The sequence below is a fragment of the Phalacrocorax aristotelis genome, chromosome 5, assembly GCF_949628215.1.
Source record: "Phalacrocorax aristotelis chromosome 5, bGulAri2.1, whole genome shotgun sequence".
Classification (NCBI taxonomy): Eukaryota; Metazoa; Chordata; class Aves; order Suliformes; family Phalacrocoracidae; genus Phalacrocorax; species Phalacrocorax aristotelis.
This window is the reverse complement of record NC_134280.1, coordinates 33,151,736-33,173,956: the sequence shown is the minus strand read 5'-3', so window position 1 is coordinate 33,173,956 and position 22,221 is coordinate 33,151,736. Positions and strand designations below refer to the sequence as shown.

Below are 22,221 nucleotides of genomic sequence, written 5' to 3'. Positions count from 1 at the left end.
TAAGATTAGAAAATGCATACCTATTACTAATAACAACAGAAAATAGTACTGCAGACAAAGCTCACTTAACTCAGAAGTATACAAAGCAATTACAGAGAAGTAGGAATGAAAAAAATATATCCTCTGCTTCCACAACATGATTCCTTACTTCCTTACATTCTCTGCATGTTTTTTCAATCAGTATTATCTGGAGCCAGAGTTCTGTGGATATTTGACAGCAAGACTGTATTAACAAAATGCGGAACAAAAGATCCAGATGCACTCCAAGACATAAAATGTCAAGAAGAAATATTTACCTCTACAATAGACATTATGTGAGTGCCAAAGAGAAACTCCTCCTTACTTTTTTTTCCTTCCTAAGAACTATTCTGCCAAAGCATATAGTAGACACCTACTAAAAGCAGAAAGATAAGGCTTCTTCACAGATGGGTATTATGGAGAGAGAGCACTAGTGCAAGATGCAAATGGCCTTTGTATTAATTAATTCCTACTCTATGTCTAATTGACTGCTGTGTGTCCTTGAGAATACCAGATTTTAAATATTTCCCTGCTTACATGACAAAAAAAGGTTATTTTAACTCTACTTAATAATGCATTCCTAAATATTCCTAAAATATTCCTTTTTTCCCAGAAAGTACCTGCCACCAGAGTTTATACTCTTTTCTCTATTTTTTTTTTTTTCAAAAGAAGCAAAAGAAACAGGAAAAGTTATATGTACATGAATAAACAATGCTGCTAGCGTGTGTATGAAAGACTACTTACTGCAGGTTGAACAATTAAATCTGTAAAGTCTTGAACTGAATGTAAAAGTATATGTTGCAACTGATGAGTCATTAAAGTGGCAGCACAACTGAAGAAAGACTCTAATTTAGTGATGCTGGCATTGCTGGGTACTTGTTTTCGTTTACTACCCTGGTAAAAGATCTTCTGCACTTCTGGAAACCACCTTAAAAGAATACAATATTTAAGTTTTTCAAGTGATTAGCATTAATAAACTTGTGGGTTTTAGTTGCTATAAACGCTTATATTGCATGCAGCCAAAAGATGCTGCAGTATACTTGCAAAACTGCAGTTCAGCTTAAGCAGGTCATATGGTAGTACTTTTTAAATTCTAAGGAATCTTGTCTCTGAAAATGCTGTCTATTATTATGGAACCATATTTAAAATATAAGATATTAGGATAGACAAATTTGCTATCTTGCTTTGCCCTCCTATTTCTCAGGCCAGAAAGGCTTCACATTATGCACCCTTGTAACCTCAGTAGGTGTTAATATGTGAAAACAATCCAAAGAGAATTCTGCCCAGTTGCCCTTAACCAAAATGAAATTGGCTCTGGCATTGCTGGGAAATAGAAAGGAAAAAAGTACAGAAGTGTGCAGTCTTCATTTAAGAGGAGAGAGGTATCTTCAGGTTCAGGAAGAAATACATCTGAAAATGGCAAAAGCACTACATAACAGAATCGTAGACAAGTACAGAAATAAAAACCTTCAAGGTTAATAGAATAAAAAACAAGTATTTGAAACTATATAGTCTCAACAGTAGTTTGATTTAATTAAAACCTAAAATAGTAAGAATGCAGTAATACATAGCTGCAGGAATCAAGCATTCTTCGTTAAAGAAAGATCAGATAGATACAAACAACACAGTCTGGCCGCAATTACCTAAAAGAGAACTAGCAATTTTGATGCTTTATTTGAAAACTTAACTGCAGCATACTGAGTACACTACTGAGAAAATTGCCTTTCTTTTAAAATATCTCAGACTGAAAATACAAACATCATGATATCCAAGCTCTTTATGGCTAAGATTTTCAAAAGTAATCTGTAAAATCAACAAATTTCATTAATGTTTTTAGATGACTCTGCTGTCAGAAACAGCTACAATACTGAGAATATACAAACAGAAATTCCAAAATAATCAATAGAAATTCCACAGAGATACTGATATGATATTAGGTTAATCTTCTATCAACGAGACACTTCCTTTTTGTGAAATGGGGATGTGGCAAGTCTGATTATATAATAAGTTATATCATCATTTATATTCTAAAACACAATAAATTGATAGTAGTAACATTGTATTTTAATTTATCCAGCACAAATGAGTCCACAAAACAAAAGCTTTTGTCATAAAAGGCCAAAATGCATATATTGTTAACGTCCCTCTAAGAAGGAAGTAACACACGTCACACCAAAATTCAAAATAAGAAAACTGCACAAATCATAACATGCTCAATATTTACACAGCAGTTTTTGTTCATAGTCCTGAAAGCATTTCACAACACTGCGTCTCTTTCTTTAATATGTATTATTAAAATAGATCATCCCTTCTCTCTCCAGAAAGTTCAGGGTTTCAAAAACAGCTGAAGAAAAAGCTAAATATTTCCCTGTAACTTAAAAATTATGGATACACTGGATCATACTTCTTAGATAGAGTCGCTTTGGATTTTCCAATTTCCTTCATGACTTCATTCTGGAAAAATGAGAGTTCCTCAGCTTCTTGTTTATTGTGAAATATTTCTGTATCAAGAAGGCGTAAATTTCTGAAATGGAACGTAACATGAATATTTTAGGAGTATATTTACTGCATCTTGGTTTTTATTCTTCTGTTTCCATAAAACTTTTTTCATATTTCACATTTCAAATGAAGTGTTTTAAACATTTTAAACAATGTTATTTTCAGAAATTATCTTCTATTTTTTCAGAACAACCAAATTAAGCACTGCATTACTGTTCGTATACATGGAATTAAACTGAGTAGTAATTACTACATGTAAGCTTATTAATAAACTATTTTCAGAATCAGAGTTTGTATGTTATTCATTATATATAAGTTTGAACATTAAAAATTCTGAATGCTTTAAATAACATTCCTTTCTAGGCCTGGATGGATTTTTACAAATATTCTAAAACAATGTAAAAATAAATTAATAACCATCTAAACCTACCTTCAAAATATTTTTCAGGTTTTATATTTTTTAAGAGACATTGTCCAAATTTTATCTCCTACTTAACAGATACAACAAAAGCTAAAGAACAAAACACAAGCCACTCCTTGCAACTTGTTCCAGCACCTGGCCTGGACAGGTCAGTTCATTCTTTTTGTATCACCAGTCAAGAAATAAGCAAGCAGTTTGGTTTACACTGGCAAGCAGAAAATAATAGCCCATCTAATGCCTTTTTCCCTTGTTAATCAGCTAAGGAAAAAACCCATAAGTGCCCTGCTAGTCAGGAAAGCAACCCTTCTCTTCTTTGGACTGTTTTGAATACTCCTGCCCTTAGAAAGACCAAAAAAAGTGTGAAATTTAAAGAGAGATTAAGGGACTATACTAAAAGCAAGAAAGACTATTTAAAAAAACAGAAGCCCTATCATACAAGGAACATTGTGTTTCAAGTCGAAGTGTCAGTGGAACAGGCTGTAGAACAAAACAAACCAAAAATCACAGATTACCAGGTCCAGATGGCATGTCACCCAAGCTCTAAAGAAAATCAAGTACAGAACAGGCAATCTATTCAACTTTCATGTGAAGCTTCTTGCTTAAAACTCTCTAGACACCAAAGGAAATTAAGATGGTAACACTTTCCATGTGATTTCTGGGGAAGTTCGACCTCTCTAGAGGAAAAGTTGGCAGAAAGTCTTTACACTTTAAAGTTAGGGGGAACATAGACAAACGCATTTGGGATAATGGCTTTTGAACAAAGCCATCCATATCTATGATCAGTGTTCAGATGTATACACTGTAGCAGTCCCAAATTCAATAGGCCTGCTTGGAAATCTCAACATGTCACCATCTGTGACTTCCCTATATAGATTCTGAAATCTTGAGCAGCTGAACCCTAAGAGATATAGGTAACACTTACTTAAATGAGGTCTCCCATAAGCTCAGAACAGCAAGCATTGAAGGATTTATTGCATGCAAATTTTCTTTCAGGAAACTGCATGCTGACAAGACAGACTTGTTCCAAGGTTTTGGCACTACTTCTATTCTAAAAAAAACAAACGAACAACTACAAAACCAACAAGAAACAGTAGGATGAATGTAGCTGTGCTAAGAAATGAAATATTTATACATTTAAGATAATTGTTTGCATCCCAGAAAGCACAGAATTCAGGAGATAAATCTAGCTTTCTTCTCATTATTCAGGTATCAAAAAAAGTCTTCCAATATTGATCACTGTGTAAGAAAAAAAAGAAATAATATGAGAGAAATACTGGCCAAATCCTAAGAGATTTGTAGCCTATTCATGGTCCCTTATATTTAGCATGTAATAAAATCATTATACATAATGTATTTAGTCAATTAATATGCAATTTTTCTACAATATGTAGTATCTGTTTATGCTCGTCATCAAATCTGTAAAAACTCAAATTTAGAGACTTTTTGTAAACTGTCTGCTTTCAATTTTTTAAAAACTAAACTATTTTGGAGGCTTTTTTATATACTCACAGCCTTTGCTTTAAAAACTGTTGTCATTTTCTACAGGCAGTCTGATTTTACTATCAAAATATTAAGGTTTACAACTTAGTAAGTATACACTGCAACTTTCAGGTTGCAAGGGAAAAGCAAACACTTCTGACAAATTTGTCATATTGGTAATACTTTTGTTCCCATTTTCATAATGAAGTATTCAAAAAATTCTGATATAAAGTATAACTTTTATCCATTTCGCAGTGAGTCTGTATTCTATAGGAGATAGAAAAAGTAGCTACAGGAAGTCAAGTTTAACAACGTCAAGTTTTAGCACATCTATCTTACATATTTCCTTAGAAAAAGGTTTAATATTTCAAATACTGTTTACGGAATAAAGCTGTTTTACCAATTATTATTCTGAGAATTTTGTACTTTTGGATTTGCATGTAAGCATGTGACATAACCTTATATACAAACTACTGTGATGTCCTACACTGTTCCTAGGAGATATGGAAGATCTACAAAGAATCAGATGCAGGATGGCCTCTTACCCAGAGGATACAATCACAACACTAAATTAATCACATATGATTTCTCTTTAAGACTTAAATTGCTTAATTAGCATCTGTCACAGCACCCCTTCCACCATCGTCTAATGCCTACCATTTGATATTTAAAAGCATCTATCTCAAAACACAGGCCAGAAATTATTTATAACAAAACCTTTTCTGATTTTAAAATCATTCAGTAATGCCACCCCCAAAACAGAGGCTGGTTGATATCAGTGGAAATGTTCTGTTTCTGCAGCATTTGTAAGATTTCATTCCTCTACAAGGCAAATTTATTTTACCAGGTTTTGGCTAGAACTATGAAAGAGGTACCTCATCACTTCCACATCTTGGGAAGAATTAATGTTCTAGAAAAGTTGATATTAGATAGGCTGATCCACACTGGACAGATGTATGATCCTGGGAGTAGCACTGTATTTGCTTTCAGTAGACTGCAGACTTTAAGGCAAGTTTGAATGGAAAAGAGATAGTCCATTACTCAAAACAAAGGCCACATCTATCCACTCCAGTATGGAGGTTGCTACATACTCAAAAACCCAGCCAGAAAAGCTAGGCATCTATCACTGTTTCTACTGCAAATTGCTGAATTTTTCTGAGGAAAAAGACAGTCTGTATTTATTACATTCTTAAACCCATATGTATTGAGCCAAACTGTCACAATCTGTAAATAAGACAAAGCTTCAGTAAAATCTGTGCAGAACATGACATTGTTCCATTGATTATAATGCAGTTTATACGTGAACATTTGGCCGGCTATATCCCATTTTCAAATGCTGTGGGATTAATTTTGAGACTTCTGACCAGTTAAGCACTGCTAAACAAAACTAATTCAGAACAACCTTTCAAGGTAGACACATTTTCCAGGTTTTTTCCAAAGATGCTGTATAATCTATAATCTAACAATTAAATCTTGTTTACAGATGACACTGACTACCACTATTATGACTGTTCCTTGTACATGCTATTCTACCCCACTATTCTCCAGCCAGTGTTTCTAAATACATATATTTTCTTACTCTGCACGATGAGGTGGAACAAAGTCATTCTTGTCGTCGTCCTTTTCCCTGGTGTCTCTTAAAACAAAGTCAACTGAAAAGAGTATATAAAGAAGAAAAGCCAATATAAACTTAACAAAGAAATCAGAATCATATAACAATTTAGGTTGGAAAAGACTGTTAAGATCATCAAGTCCAACCATTAACCTAGCACTGCCAAGTCCACTACTAAACCATGTCCCTAAGAACCACAACTAAAGATCTTTTAAATACCTCCGGGGATGGTGACTCAACTGCTTCCCTGGGCAGCCAATTCCAGTGCTTGACAAACTTTTCGGTGAAGAAATTTTTGCTAATATCCAATCTGAACCTCCCCTGGTGCAACTTGAGGCCATTTTGTCTTGTCATATTGTTTGTTATATGGGAAAAGAGACCAACACCCACCTTGCTACAATCTTCTTTCAGGTGGTTGTAGAGAGTGAGTTGGTCTCCCCTCAGCCTCCTCTTCTCCAAGCTAAACAAATGTAGTTCCCTCAGCCTCTTGTAATAATAGTTGTGCTCTAGAACCTTCACCAGCTTTGTTGCCCTTCTCTGGACATGCTCCAACAACTCAATGTCTCAACCAACATGTCCAAAAGCACAATTCACCGAGATAAGCAGTTTTATATCGCTATATAATGAAAAGACTATAGCTTTCTCCTCAATCCACTGAATAGGTATTTATAAAATAAAATTATGTTTTAAAAAAGTGTTGAGAGATCAAAAATATTGAGTAATATTAGCTTTGATCATGACAAGGATAAGAAAACCCGAGTATTTGTCTTACTAAAATGTGCCTCTAAGATCCGGGAGAGCACTTTTATATAACCCTTCCACAACGGCAGCTCTCAGTAGAGAACTGCCCTCAGTTAATGCTTCTGAACATTAGCAGCTTGGGAGAAAATGCAAGTAAACTCCTAGAAATCTACCTATAGCCTTTTTTACACTCAGAAGATAGTCTTCTTTCATTTCATCAGTCAGTGAACGTATACTTTCATCAAGTACTTTCAGATGTTGTGGAATTAAAGCCAAGATGTGGTCTAGCCATGATTCATCCATTGGGGCCACATTTGCTGTATCAATTCCATGGCGAATATAATAGTAGTATTTCTGCACGGTAAAAGAACAAGATGCATTGATTAAGTCCAGTACTAGAAAGTCACTGCTACTACAGGTCTAGCTAGAGATACGGGCTTATTTAGTAAAAATAGATGTAATTAGTACTAAGTACTGATTTATGTTGTAGACTACATACACAATACTAAATCTGATGTAAATATCTTCATCAGCTTGCCAAACACTAGTCAGCGTAACAACGATAAAAAGCTGTTGAGATAGAAAAACAGAGTATAATTGGCATAAGCCTCATTCCATTTCTCCGATACAGCTAAATAAAAAATTTACTGAAGAATGGACATAACTCATAGAAATCTGACTTCTCTTTTGGGTTTGCTGTTACAATTCTAAAATTCTGAAGAGATGCTTCTCTTTTGCACTGTCCCAGTACCCATCTTTTCCTTAAATAAATTTTCAATATATATTCATTTATCTAGTCATTCCAGTGCTGCCATTGTTATCCACTAGCTCCAGGGCTGGAACATATATTAGAAAAGAAATCCATGCATTCTGTAGAGTTTTGCATGGATATGCAACATACAGCTAATGTATTCCTCAGAATACGAAGGTATAACCGCAAATAAGTACATCTGCTTGCATGCCAGCATTTAAACAGGCATGGAAAATCTGATTAACAAAACCTCAGAGCATTAAAGGAAACAGAGATTAAGAAATATATCAGCTCAAATACAAAGAAATGCAGGATGGAATATCAGCTGGAAGATTACCAGTGTCAGGAAGCACATTAATCTTTTTCAACCAGTTTATCCCAAAATGAACCTAATCTATTTAAAATATAAATAAATCAGAAAATTGTATATACAGTTGTGTCATACAAGGTATCTTAAACCAGAATGAGAACGAAGAACGCCCTAGCCCTTAGATGTGGGTAGTCTTATGGATTCTATCTGCTCAAAGAGGCGCACCCTCCCTTGCAAGTTATTCTCACCTTCAGCAAGTGTAGGAAAGATTCATTTATTACTTCCTCACATTTGTCATCCTTCAGTTACTATTCCATTCTGCAATTCTTTGAATCATCCATACGTTCCTAATGCTCCATTTTCAACAGTAATGCTATAAATATATTGTATGAAGTGAATAATGGAAGACTATGTCACTGTCAGTCATCTCTCACCGTGTCAATCATCTTGTCAATATCTACAGTAAATGACTGGCACTGTATTCTATTTAATACTCTAGTGAACAGTCTTTAGTTACCAAAATATCCTTCTCAATTAGTGTAGAAGAATCTGCTCCTGGAGGATGGGTTCCATCAAGGGATGGAAGCTGTTCTTCAGTAAGGTCTTGCTGTCTGAGACAAAAAAAACAAGGAGTATGTGTCACATTCTTCAGATACATATTACTGGCATAATATATAGCCATCCTACACATCAGTTGTGAACAAACAAAACAAAAAAGGTAACTGCCAAACTTCATAATGGGCGTGAGACATTCTGATTCAAAAAGAACACTGAAGCACGTGACCAAGTTCATATTTTACCTGCTAAGGTTCAGCTCTTAAAATTGGTGATACAGTTCATGCTCCTATACATACTTTCAGTTTGCAATTGTCAAAATTTTAAAATAATTTAATTTAAAAATTGGGTTCATCAAAAAGGAAAAACATCATTCAAAGATAAGAAAACTCACAAGATAATGTTAACGAGAGCACTTCTGAAACTTTCATGCTTTTTTTTCAGGTGACTGCTGCTCTGCAACATAGAAGTTGATGGTCTAGCACCTGCTTCGTTATCTCTAGAATCCTGTATCTTGTGTCTCTTGCATCTCACCTTCAAATATCCTCCTTGCAGAAAATACATTTTGAAATTAGATTTTTAAAATGTTCAAACGTATCACACATGTTGATGTTTCTGAGAGGTTTTCTGTAGTAGTACTAAAAATATTAGACTTACCAGGTGAATACTCATTTTTTACAGTAAACTCCTCTGGCTTATCATATTTCTGTTCTTTGCTCAGATGGAATGAAGGACAAGTCTGCTGCCACAGTGGTTTAGACCTTGCCTGGGATAAGTATTTTATATTTTAGTTTTACACTTGTTGTAGGTGCTCCTAACACATACGTCAAGATTTCTTGAACAGAGTTAATCAAAGAAACTGTAGCCTAATATACAGGGATAAGGCAGCATAAAAATCATACAATAAACTACTACTTATATGTTGCCCCCAAATTCTAAATATCCAGACCATTAGAGAAAAGCATGTTAAACATATATGTAATATTTGTAAATTCTCTACATTTATACCTTAAATATTTTCAAATTTGTTCAAATATTCCACTTTCAATGTTTTTTAAATACTGAAACACGAACAACGCTCCACATACAGATACAACACGTAGTGCAGACAGAGAGAACACACACCTCAGCATATATTTGAATGAGAACCATGGTCTTCACATAACCATGTTATGACACAAATTTGTAAATGAAAGCTTGCAAAAAAAGCCAAGAAAACTACCTGAGACAACTGTGGTAGTAAGTTCAGTGTTCTCTTTGCCAACTTTCCTTTGCCACTTGGATTGGGCTAAAAAAAAAGAAATTACAACTAGACATCTGAATTACATTAAGATACTTCTAATATTAGACTTCCAGGAGTACTTAAACTTGTAATCTAGCTATAATTCCTTTTTATCTCTTCTATAATAATTTTTACACATATAAGTTCATATCACTTATCCTATTTTTCCTAGATTGTTTCCATGTGAAATTCAATGTTATTAAATGTCTTTGAAAAATCACAGCTCTGAAAAATTAATTTTAGGCTGTGAACCATTTATGACACCTTTTTGTCAAGATATACATTAAAAGCATTACAAGATACAATGAAATCATAATAGACAACTAATTCTTTGATTCCTGTCATTCAGTCAACATTTAAAACATAAAATGGTCCTTTTTTTCTAATCCATGACCTCTCATTTAAGAGTGCCCACTATTCTCTGCTTTTCCACAATGCTGATCCCTCAGCATCAGACATTAAATCTGTCTATCCAAAAGCATTCTTTGACCTTGCCCAGGACTCTGGCTAGCACACTTTCCTATAAACAAACAAGACAATCTAGAGCCAATTTTAAATAATTTTGCAACTAATACAATCCCCTTTGGCGATTATTCTACTTCTCCTGTTTCACACCACCAACACCACCCCCAGCACTGCCCGCACTGACTCTTCCCATGCAGCTGCACTTGCATGAGTACTGTAAGTCTATGCTACAGCTGTCCTCTTTCTGCTTTGCATCATATGCAAAGGCTGTAATGGAGGAAACACACAAAGCACAGAAAGTTTGTGTAGACATACCTGAGCTACCCTTAAATAAGTTGGGTTGGCTATCATTTGCAATACCATTGCTGTGTAGATCTCACGAGTTTTAGGCACTTCACTATTTATATGGATTTTGCAGTCAAGGATAAAGCCTGGCAATTCCCAAATGAGCCAAAAATCAAACCAGGCTCCAAAGAAAACCTCCTTCAAAATACAGAAATTTGACAGCAATAAAATAGGCTTAGACATATTATCAGTTGTTAGCCACCTTTTCATAAACTAATCTGTGGTCCAACTTGTCAAAGGGGAGCAAACTCATTCCAGCTCTAGGGAGTTCTTCCCCTGAATGTGATGGGGAGGAACTCCTTGACTACCACTAGCTGCAAGAGGGAGACATACAACAAAATGTTTTAAGTATCTTGTCTCAAAATCAACAGCACTACTCTTTTAATGAACAAAAGATCCCTCCTCCCCCTTTCTCTCCCCAAATGAGATTAAACACATCTGGCTTACCCTTGAACAGAGATCAAAATGCCTGGTGATTTAAAACACTCTGTACACCAAGTGGGCCAATTATGATATTTTTAATCTAGCTTTTTGTCAATCACAGAAAGGACGACCGAAGACTTGGCCACAATAACCACCTATCTATTTCAGTCCCTCATTTAATGCTTTCGCCAGTCTATCTTCCAGTTAGGTGTGGTCCATGTGCAAGATTTTTCACACCTTGGAATTCCAATGCCCATATGAGTCTCAGTCTGCAGTGACCTAGATGATGAATTTATTTCAGCATAAATGAGGGAAAAGCAGTGTCATAACCAATACAGAAAGCTTTTTGTGACAAGCCTGCTTTTTGGTAACTGGAGCAGTTGTATCTCTACTGGGAAAAATATTAAGCCATTTGTGTCTCTGTAGTCTAACATATTCAACTACAAGAAAATTCTTACTATAGACCGCATAACAGCTGCTGGTTTTTTGTTATACTAGCACAAATACATCTTTTAATAGCATGTCTGCACTGCATCATAAAACTACTGCTTACCAAGCCAATAAGCCCATAGGAGGCAGTGTAGCTTACGGACAGAGTTTGGACTGGTTTGGACACAGCTGTATATGAACATGCTATGATAGAATCATAGAAGGAGGTAGGCTGAAAAGGGCCTCTGATTATTCACTTTCCTTCTCAAGCATTACTAACTACAAAACGTTAGGTCAGATTACGCACAGCCTTGTCAAGATTTGAAGTTCTCTAAAGCCACTGCTTCTCTGGGCAACCTCCTCCCCTGCTTGATCAACTCACCGTGAAGAACATCATCCCTATGCCTAGTCGGAACTTCCCTTTCCGCAACTTGTGAGCGTTGCCTCTCCTCCCACTGCTGCACAGTGCCAAGAGGAATCTGGCACCATTTTCTCTCTGTTTCAGGCGCTGGAGGATAGTAACTACATTCCTCCACCATCTGCTCTTCTCCAAGCTGAACACATGCAGTTCCCTCAGGTTCTCCTCATACACCAAGCACTCCAGCTCCCTAACCATCTCAGTGGGGATATGACAACGGACTCTGCTTTGTCAACAGCTTTACAGCTGCTGGACCAGAGCTGGCTCAGGTAAGTCACCTTAGGTAGTTCTGAACTTTATAGACACACTCTTTGTTCTCCGTTGTCTTGCATAATGAGACTGAAATATAGAGCTCATTGTTTCTCTAGTCCAGATTCTAAAGCAGATGGTGAATGCTAACTACTACCCTCTGAAGGCAATGGATGGAGAAAAAAAATCTTTTTTATAGGAGAAAATAGCTTTGTATTCCTGGAAGAGTATTATCTATTTCTCTCAGTAACAAGGTCCACAGTCTTAATCCTTAGACTCCTGATTAAGAAAAAATAGTAGAAGCCTGGGTGTTTTTACAAATAATAGGGCTACAAAAATTACTAAGACTATAGCTTGTCTTCATATAGATCATTACATAATTCTGTTTAGATTTTCTTTTGTTGAAAAACAGAATTCAGCACCACAACTTATACCTCTTGGCCACTGGTACTGATGAAGTCAGTGTTGAAATTAGTTCCACTGAAGACAGTGTCAACGTTTTAAAATATTATACTGCAGACTTATTAGTGGCAATAAGATGTACTGAAAAGAGTCCTGGACAGTGAGGACTATCTCAGATAGTTTGAGCAGCCCACTCACAGCTTCTAATACGCACCCCAAGAAGAGACACACCCCACCCCCCCAAAAAAAAACCAACTGGTGAACTTTTAATTCACTGAAGGAAGTTACTGAATGATTTCACTTAAAATATCTCACACATTTCATTAGAGGAAAACAAATCTGAATGAGGACATCAAAACCAAAAGAGACTAAAAGAACAGGGTTGACTTAACAGGAGAACAACATGATTGAAGAGGGCAGGCTCTTCCTTATAATTACATTAACCAACTACAACCCAATCAGGCCACTAGAAAAATAATACAAATTAGTATAGGTTAGTGACCAGTGATTTAAAACCACATTCATACCTAAAAGCTTCTATTGGCATTTGACTTCAGCATTTAAGCTTCCTGCAATTATGGAAATAACCGAATTAATTAAAACCTCTCATGCTCTATGTTTAAATAAAAACAAAAAAAAATGGGGAAAGGGCTTATGACATAACATTTTGTACCAAGCCAAAGACTGAAGTTAGTTTCTGTAGTTTATAATGGGCTACCTATAGAAGAGAGTTACACTCTCTGGAAACACTACAGGAACAAAGAACAGCCCAAACCAAAACTCTCTGTTTCAGTTTGCACTGCTAAAGTAACTAATCTGGGCAGCTACAAGGAGGACTACGTTGCTTCTAAAAAACCTGATTTAAGGAGTTCACAGCACAGATACCACGGTTTTTCTAGAAGTATCAGTTGCAACCAGCCTGCAACATACGGGACAGTGTACTGAAGCTTTTCTCCACAAACACGGCTGCCCAACTAGGCCCCCAAAGCAAGTGTCAGGGATAAAAAACGTGATTTCAGAAGCTTAATTCAAGTTTGTTATTTATGGTTTAAAAACCGCTTTTCAGATCAGAACAAGCCTCCCTCCGGTAGCCGAGTCCACCCGAGCGTGAAGAGCGAGCGCTTCCCCAGCACCTCCCCTCAGTGAGCCCCGGCGCCTAATCCTCCCCCACAGCCCCCACCAAGGCGAGGGCCGCCGCGGCGCCCCCAACCCGCCAGAGCGGGGACAGAGCCGCCGGCTCAGGAGCTGCAGAGCCCCCTCAGCCCCGGTACCTGCGCGGTGCCCATGCCGGCGCAGAGGAGGCAGCGAGGACGCCGTTGCCTAGCAGCACGACCGCGGCCGTTGGGCACCGCCCTGGCCGCGCGCACAGCCAATCCCAACGGCCGCGGCGCGCGGCCCACGGTGCTGCCACTCCCGGCCTCTTGCGGCGAAAGGGGGGGGCGGCTGGTTGCGGGTGTTTCCTCATCCTCCGGACTTGTGCCGGGTTGCGTCAGGAGCAGAAAACGGGGTCCGGGGGCGGGGACGCACGAGCCAGAATCCGCGCAGGCGGGAGCGAAACGCCCGGAGCTCAGAGCCCGCTTCCTGCCACCGTCAGCTCACAAAGCCGCCCCTGCGCGTGGCCGCGTACCCTGAAGTTTCAGGCCGGCTGCCTGCTCAGGTGTTACTGATTGAAGACATGCAACTGACTACCTGATCAACAGGGAAGGGATTACACCTGTGATGGCTGTTTGTAAGCTATTGAAGTTGTTTGCAGCTACGGCAAGCTAAATTTCAGCTTTGCTGTTACCTCACCGCGATTGTCTCCAGTAGAAAATGCTTTGAGGCCTGCCAATTTCAGGAAAATAAGGGTAGTTAAAATTGCTTGGAGTAGCATGTACCTTGCACTGCTGCTCAGGCAGGCATTCCTTCTTACCTTTTACATTAACTGATCTGTATCAGTAAGTGCATGCAGCTGCTTGGTTTTAGGCAAAGTAGTGAGACATGTGCTCCAAGTAAACATGCAAAAGAACTCAGCTGTGCTTGCAAAATCATTCTCAATAAGCTTTAATGGCTGGACTGGGGTGCCTAAAAGACAACAGCAACCACAGATTTTTCAGGTGCCACATCATGCCTCAGCTCATCTTGTGCACAATAGGCATGGTATTTAAATAACCTGCCACCCCCACTCCATTCCAAAGAATACAAGGAAATATGAATAAAAATCTTCAGTTTCATTGGTAGTCAAAGGGTGTATCCTCCATTATGAATCTGATGCTTTGACCAATGTAAATAAAATACTGGTATGGTTGGTATGATTTTCTAACACTTTGCTGTGACCAGGTTTGGATTTGAATGGGACCTGAAACAGCTGTTGGCATGTTAGGTACTTTGTGAATTTTAAATGAGAAATTTTGTTATGTTTTCACAGTAGCAACACATAAAAGGTAGCACTACAGTTTACAGTAGAGTTAGCCTGCTGGAAAATCCCTGTAAATGACCTCTGATTCAGGCCTGTAACCAACCTTGTGAACTGTACATAGAGCACTGTAGGAGTCTATATATAGAATTCTAAACATAAAAGCCACTTTGTTAAAATACCCCATGCGAAGGACCAGTAGGGTGTTTTTGGTTTATGCAGCTGTAGAAAATTCAACATCACTTGGAATTCCCAGTGCATTTTCTAAAACAGTACCAAAGCCTGGTTTTGATTTTGAAATGAGAAATGCCCTCATACTCAACATACCTGAGGGAGATTCAAAACAAGCTGTATGCTGTACTGGCTATAACATAGAACAGTGTAGCTGGAAAACATGCAAAGGGAAATCCTTGCTATTTCTCTTTAATACCGAGTCATTGAGCTATTAGAAGCTATACCCATACACTGTTGGGTGTTGCAATTCCTTTTGCTCAAAAGCGACGTTTTGTTTTTTCATTATCTCGTTAGGAAACTGGAAATAGCATACCTGCTTGTACTCTTCAGAGGTGGAAAGACACAGTTAGGTTACTAATAGGAATGTTATAGAGAAAATAAATTTTTGTGTATATAGTACTTTTCATTGTCGGAGAACTGACAACTTATATATTGCTGTTTATTCTTTTTCCCTTTTTCCCCATGTCATTCTTTTCCTACAGTGACCAGTTAAACACACTTTATTTACATAAATGCAATACCAGCTGACTTTAATCAGCTTTTCCAAGGCCATAGGAGGACACAGCAGAAAAAAATGGTTTACAACTCAGTTTCTTGCCTTCCTGCGTTTGGTCAACATCTCACTTTCATCTGAAATTCCATAGTCATACCTAACAAAACAATCTAAATCTAACTTCAGAGATAAAAATAAGATCAAAAGAATAAAATGGCAAAAGGATGAAAAGAATCGAGTACACACAAATATAAAGTGACTACTTCTCATCAACCTCTGTTTTAGAACTGTACTAAAAGCAATTTAAAAAATGGAGCAGGCTATTAAAAAAAATCCATCATTACCAGCCAAAGTCAACAAAACATAGGCATTCAGTATTCAGTTCATCTACTGTTACATAATAAAAAGTTTATCAAAGGTTGGAGCATCAAAGCAACAAAAAAGGACCAAGGACGCAGTGAAATTAAATACAGGGAGGAAAAAAGGCCACAGGTAACACCTTTATCACTAAGTTTTCGTTTTCTGAAAGATGCAGTGATATGGGATTTTTAATTCCACCTTGATGCCTCTCTTAAATTCTGGAGGGCCGGTAATCAAGAATACGTTTTTTCACCCTTCAAACAGAGCCAGAAGTATTAAACAGTAGATAACAATGTGGCTTACCGGATGGAATTAACAAAACTTAAGCCAAAATACTATGCACAGTGAAGTATTTTAATGGCCAGATGTTTTGCTTTTAATGTGAAAAAGTGATCCTTTCATTTTTAATGAAAATACTTTCTGGCATGCTTTGTATGTTTTGATTAGAGCAAATCAGTAATGTTTGAAAGTACAACAAATATAATAACTCCTGTGTTTACAAAAATTAAAATTCTCATATTTGTGTACTGCTTTAAAAATAATTTCAGGAAGGGATTTTTTCCTTCCCCAGGGGTTTCAGATGACAGACTAAAAAACATTAACTAACATGAAAATGGAACAAGATGTTTGAATGCAATTGAATCACAGAATGGCAGGGGTTGGAAGGGTCCTCTGGAGATCATCTTGTCCAACTCCCCTGCTTGAGCAGGCACACCTAGAGCAGGGGGCACAGGAACGCATCCAGGTGGGTTTTTAACATCTCCAGGGAAGGAGGCTCCACAGCCTCCCTGGGCAGCCTGTGCCACTGCTCTGTCACCCTTATAGGAAAGAAGTTTTTTTCTCATATTGAGGTGGAACCTCCTGTGTTCCAGCTTGTGCCCATTGCCCCTTGTCCTGTCATTGGGCACTATTGAATTGGGCCTAGTCCCATTGTCCTGACACTCACCTTTTTGATACTTATAGGTATTGATGAAATCCCCCCTCAGTCTTCTCTCATCCAGGCTGAATAAACCCAAGTCTCTCAGCCTTTCCTCATAAAGGAGGTGCTCCAGCCCCCTGATCATCTTGGTAGCTCTCTGCTGGACTTGCTCAAGCAGTTCCACATCCTTCTTAAACAGGGGGGCCCAAAACTGGACACAGTACTCCAAACATGGTCTCACTAGGGCAGAGTAGAGGGGGAAGATAACCTCCCTCGACCTGCTGGCCACACTCCTTTTAATGCACCCCAGGGTATTGTTGGCCTTCTTGGCCACAAGGCCACATTGCTGGCTCAGGGTCAGCTTGTTGTCCTCCAGCACTCCCAGGTCGTTCTCAACAGAGCTGCTTTCTAGCACGTCAGCCTCCAGCCTGTACTGGTGCATGGGGTTGTTCCTCCCCGGGTGCAGGACCTTGCACTTGCTTTTGTTGAATATCATCAGGTTCCCCTCAGCCCAGCTCTCCAGCCTGTCCAGGTCTCGCTGGATGGCAGCACAGCCTTCTGGTGTATCAGCCACTATTCCCAGCTTGGTATCTTCAGAGAACTTGCTGAGGTTATGCTCTATCCATTAATCCACGTCATTGCTGAATATATTAAACAGGACTGGACCCAGCACAGACCCCTGGGGAACACCAGTAGTGACAGGCCTCCATCCACTCTGCTCCATTGATCACAACCCTCTGAGTTCTGTTATAGAGCCAGTTCTGTGTCCACCTTGCTGTCCACTCATCCAACCCACACTTAGCTTGTTTATGAGGATGTTATGGGAGACACCGTCAAATGCCTTACTGAGGTTGAGGTAAACAATATGCACTGCTCTCCCTTCATCGACCCAGCCAGTCACACCATCACAGAAGGCTATCAGGTTGGTCAAGCATGATCTTCCCTTGGTGAATCCATGTTGACTATTTCTGATAGCCGCCTTGTCCTCTACATGCCTGGAGATGACCTCCCGGATGAACCGCTCCATCACCTTTCCAGGGAGGGAGGTGAGGCTAACTGGCCTATAGTTTCCCAGGTCCTCCTTCTTGCCCTTTTTGAAGACTGAAGTGACATTTGCTGTCCCCTCCAGTCCTCAGGCACCTCTCCTGTCCTCCACGACCTTTCAGAGATGCTGGAGAGTGGCTCAGCAAGAACATCCACCAGCTCCCTCAGCACTCGTGGGTGCATCCCATTGGGGCCCATCGATTTGCAAGGATCCAGTTTGCCTAGGTGATCTCTGATGCAATCCTTCTCAACCAATGGTAAGCCTTCCTTTCTCCAGATTTGTCCTCTCTTCTCTGGGGGCTGAGATGCCTGAGGGCCAGCCTTAGCACTTAAGACTGAAGCAAAGAAGGCATTCAGTAACTCCACCTTCTCTGCATCCTGTGTCTCCAGGGCCCCTTCCTTGTTCAGGAGTGGGCCCACTGTGGCCCCAGGCTTCCTTTTACTGTGGATATATTTAAAGAAGTCCTCCTTGTTATCTTTGACAACCCTTGCCAGATCGAATTCCAAGTGGGCTTTGGCCTTCCTTGTTGCATCTCTGCATATCAGTAACATTCCTATATTCCTCCCAAGTGGCCAGTCCCTTGTTCCACATACTGTGGACCTCCCTCTTCCATTTGAGTTTCTTTAGAAGCTCTTTGGTCATCCATGCAGGTCTCCTGGCTCCTTTGCCTGACTACTTCTTCCTGGGGATGCACCGATCTTGAGCTTGGAGGGAGCGGTCCTTGAATACTGCCTAGTTCTCTTGGACCCCCCGCCTTCCAGAGCCCTAGCCTATGGGATTCCTCCAAGCAGGTCTTTGAAGAGGCCAGAGTTGGCCCTCTTGAAGTCCAAGGTTGTAACCCGACTTGTTGCCCTGCTTCTACCATGCAGTATCCTAAACTCAACCATCTCATGGTCACTGTAGCCAAGGCTACCCCCAACTCTCACATCTTCAACCAGCTCTTCCTTGTTTGTTAGGATAAGGTCACACAGCACATCTCGCCTCATTGGCTCCTCCACCACTTGCATCAAAAAATTGTCTTCAATGTTCTGCAGGAACCTTCTGGATCGTGCATGGCTTGCTGTGTCGCTTTGCCAGCAAATATCAGGGTGGTTGAAGTCCCCCATGAGGACCAGGGCCTGCGACTGTGAGGCTACTTCCAGCTGTCTGTAGAAGACTTCATCATTCCTCTTCTTGATCAGGTGGCCTGTAGCAAACACTCACAACAGTGTCGCCCATATTTGGCTGTCCCTTAATTTTTATCCACAAGCTCTCAACTTGTTCTCCTTCCACTCCAAGGCAGAGCTCGATGCATTCCAGTTGCTCCCTCACATGAAGAGCAACTCCCCCACCTCGCCTTGCTGGTCTCTCTCTCCTGAAAAGCCTGTAGCCATCCATGACCACATTCCAGTCATGCGAGCTATCCCTCCATGTCTCTGTGACTGCAATGAGATCACATCCCTGAGACCGCACACAGACCTCTAGTTCCTGCTGTTTATTCCCCATGCTGCGTGCGTTGGTGTACAGGCATTTCAGAAAGGTGCTGGAGCACACAGGTTTCCCCGGAGGGGTGTACGAGGACCCACTACAGCTATGCAAACCCTTGAGGTGGTTGGTCTCCTGGTTGCCATCGCATGAGGCCACCACGGCACCTTTATCACTGCTCAGGTTGTCCTGTCTTATTCCCCCATTGTGTGTGATGGCATTAGCAGTGCCAGTTTGTCCCCCTCCCCCAAAGTTCCTCAGTTTAAAGCCCTCATAAAGCTTCTTAAATGCCTACAGCTCATCTCTCAAAGTTGCTTCCCTAAATTGCTCCAGCATTTTCTTCAATCTCAGCTTAACATACTGGAACTTATTCCCATGTAATACCCTTTCTTGTACTCCACTTTGTCTAAAACCTCTTTTTGTCTCTTTTTTTTTTCTTAAATATGGGTGCGTATATCTGTTTTTAAGTTCTCTCACATTTACCCTTCATGGACTCACCACAGTTGTATATAAAACAAGTAATCGATCTCACATTGTAAAAAACCTCTAATGAAGCAAGCAAAGCTTTCTCATGGAGGCTTCTCATAGCGGGTAAATTGATGATTCATAATTTATAATGATTCCTGTAAAGGAAAAGTATTAGTCATCAAAATTCAAGTTTAAGGGTTTTAAATCAAGAGTTGATACTTAAACTCTGTTAAGTTCACAGGCAGGACTTTTAGACAGCACTTAAAATGCAATTAGACACATTAATTAGTTCAAAAAGATAATTAATTTAACACTTCAACTCACCATGAATGGTGAGACATTACGCTTTAGGCAAGTTTCCAGTGGGGGGGAAAAAAGCATACATGTCTCAGTTTAAAAAAAATCTGGTAAAGACAAAAACAAGTCTGTATGTTTTCCTTGTATTCCTTATTTTTGCCATACCTAGACTAACAATATGGAAGAACAAATAAGTAGTGGTTTTGTAAGAAAGAACTAATTCCTATGAAACAATAGAAAATTTCCCCCCATTCGAAAAAGATTTTCTTCTACAAACTTTATGATCTTTATTAAGTCAGGTCCTGTTTTGCATCTCGATCATGGAATAATTAATGCATGAAAATAAAATGAAGACAGGACAAATGGTATTTTCCTCCCTAAAAGAGTGATAATTATTTACATATTGTTTGTAAAAATCATTCTTGGAAACATGCTGTGCTATAAGAAGCGTGTGTCCACTCATATGAGTCTTCTGCTCGTATCACAATGGAACTACTGACCGTCAAGGAAAGATCACTTTGCAAATTGTTTTAGAACAGCCACCACAGGAACACCACATATGTACAACACAATGCTACAGTTACTGGAACATGGAAAAAATTTTAAAGATAGTGGAGAGATCTGGGGTCATCTGTGTCAACAGAAATAAAGCAAGTTACAGGCCAGGACTTGTATGCCCTTTTCATCCTCACAGCCACTCTGAAAGAACACCAGAATGAGCTTAAGCACCTATCAGTGTCAGTTTAAAAAAACAAAAAGGAGCCTTTATTTGCTGTCAAGAATATCATAACAGTAAAGGAAATACACATAATATGTGGTCAATGTAGGTGTGCTGACTTACTGACTCTGGATGCAAATGTGTGTGTCACAGGAACTCTCTATTCGCACTCTTCTCAAAGGTGAAGTCTTCACTGGAAGGCAACGGTTTTGTCACAGGTGTCAAAAATTGTCCTTTATCTTCCTGTTGTGTTGTGAAAGCAACAAAAGCTAGCACTGTCACGTGAAATGACTGATGCTTTGAATACTTTATTTATTAGAGCTAAGCAGGTAAGAATTTTTATGTTGTAATTCATGTACCTGCTTTTAATTAAGAAATGTCATCATACTCTTATGCACTGGTGGGTGACTCAGCATGTCAGCTTTGTAAGGTTACCGTTAGTTTGGTAGATTTTGTACACATTGGCTCATTCTGTATCTTGCTCGCTTCTCCAATGCTGCGTGGGCTAAGCAGTATTTTCCAGTCTGTCAGCTGCCAGGTTCTTAAGGCACAAGATGATTGGTTTCTGAAATGAACACAGATTAATTGCATGCTTTTATCTTGCCCCAATTTTACAGTATGTTTTTCCAAGCATAACTTACCTTACTTGGCAAGAGTACAAGCACAACTGTCCTGGTAAGAAGATGGTCAGCTATTACCTAGACCTTGCATTTTTCTAACATGTCTCCTTCCTTAGAAGGCCTTTTAGAAAGGACAGAAATTTCAAGTTGTCTCAAATCACTACTAGTGTTAAACAGAACAGTTTTTCTCCTAGACATCTTAAAAAATAAGAAAAAATTTAAAAAGGCAGCATTCTTGATAAGAACCTTCAATGCAGGAACTATAAATATGCAGGCAATTTCTGAACTTAATGCTGCAGGCAACTGCAAAGCAAGCACATGAACACACTATTTCTTTCACTAAAATTAAAGCTCATTTGTGCATTTCTAACAATGAGAAAGCTTTCATTTCCTCAATGAAGTGCGCCTTTGTAGGAAACATTGTCCAGGCCACAACAGGCTACCACCTCTTCTGAGTGTAATTTCTTTTCTAAAGGAAAATTGTGTGGGTTTTTTTTAAGTTCAGCCATCTACTTGAAGATGAAACAAATGTACAATTAGTGCCCTAGGGGACTATTATATGTAACAAACATTCAAGTTCCTTTACATGGTCATTCAGCAGAAGCCACTGGAATTTAACATAAAATATATCACCTCAGTAAATATTGCAAGACATAACTAGACCATTACACACAGGAACATAAAATTTTTATGTACAAAAACAGGCACATAAAAAAGTTAGCTTGTAAGTTCATGATTCATCAGGGGTAGTCAGCATGGATTCACCAAGGGGAAGTCATGCTTGAGCAACTGGACAAAATTCTGTGGTG

At 39.0% G+C, this 22,221-nt stretch overlaps 1 protein-coding gene across 1 annotated transcript in view; it reads right to left on the bottom strand.

The window, feature by feature from the left end:
* DNAH7 (dynein axonemal heavy chain 7) overlaps window positions 1–13,919 on the bottom strand; it is a 122,273-nt gene extending 108,354 nt beyond the window's left edge. Inside the window, exons 1-10 of the mRNA XM_075093902.1 lie at window positions 13,671–13,919; window positions 9,609–9,674; window positions 9,044–9,152; window positions 8,781–8,934; window positions 8,349–8,442; window positions 6,944–7,124; window positions 5,997–6,069; window positions 3,861–3,986; window positions 2,423–2,542; window positions 763–946 (exon numbers count right to left, since the gene is read on the bottom strand). Coding sequence (XP_074950003.1) covers window positions 763–946; window positions 2,423–2,542; window positions 3,861–3,986; window positions 5,997–6,069; window positions 6,944–7,124; window positions 8,349–8,442; window positions 8,781–8,934; window positions 9,044–9,152; window positions 9,609–9,674; window positions 13,671–13,685 — 1,122 coding nt within the window. The 5' untranslated portion in view covers window positions 13,686–13,919. The remainder of the gene's footprint in view (window positions 1–762; window positions 947–2,422; window positions 2,543–3,860; window positions 3,987–5,996; window positions 6,070–6,943; window positions 7,125–8,348; window positions 8,443–8,780; window positions 8,935–9,043; window positions 9,153–9,608; window positions 9,675–13,670) is intronic.
* Window positions 13,920–22,221: the final 8,302 nt, after the last annotated feature.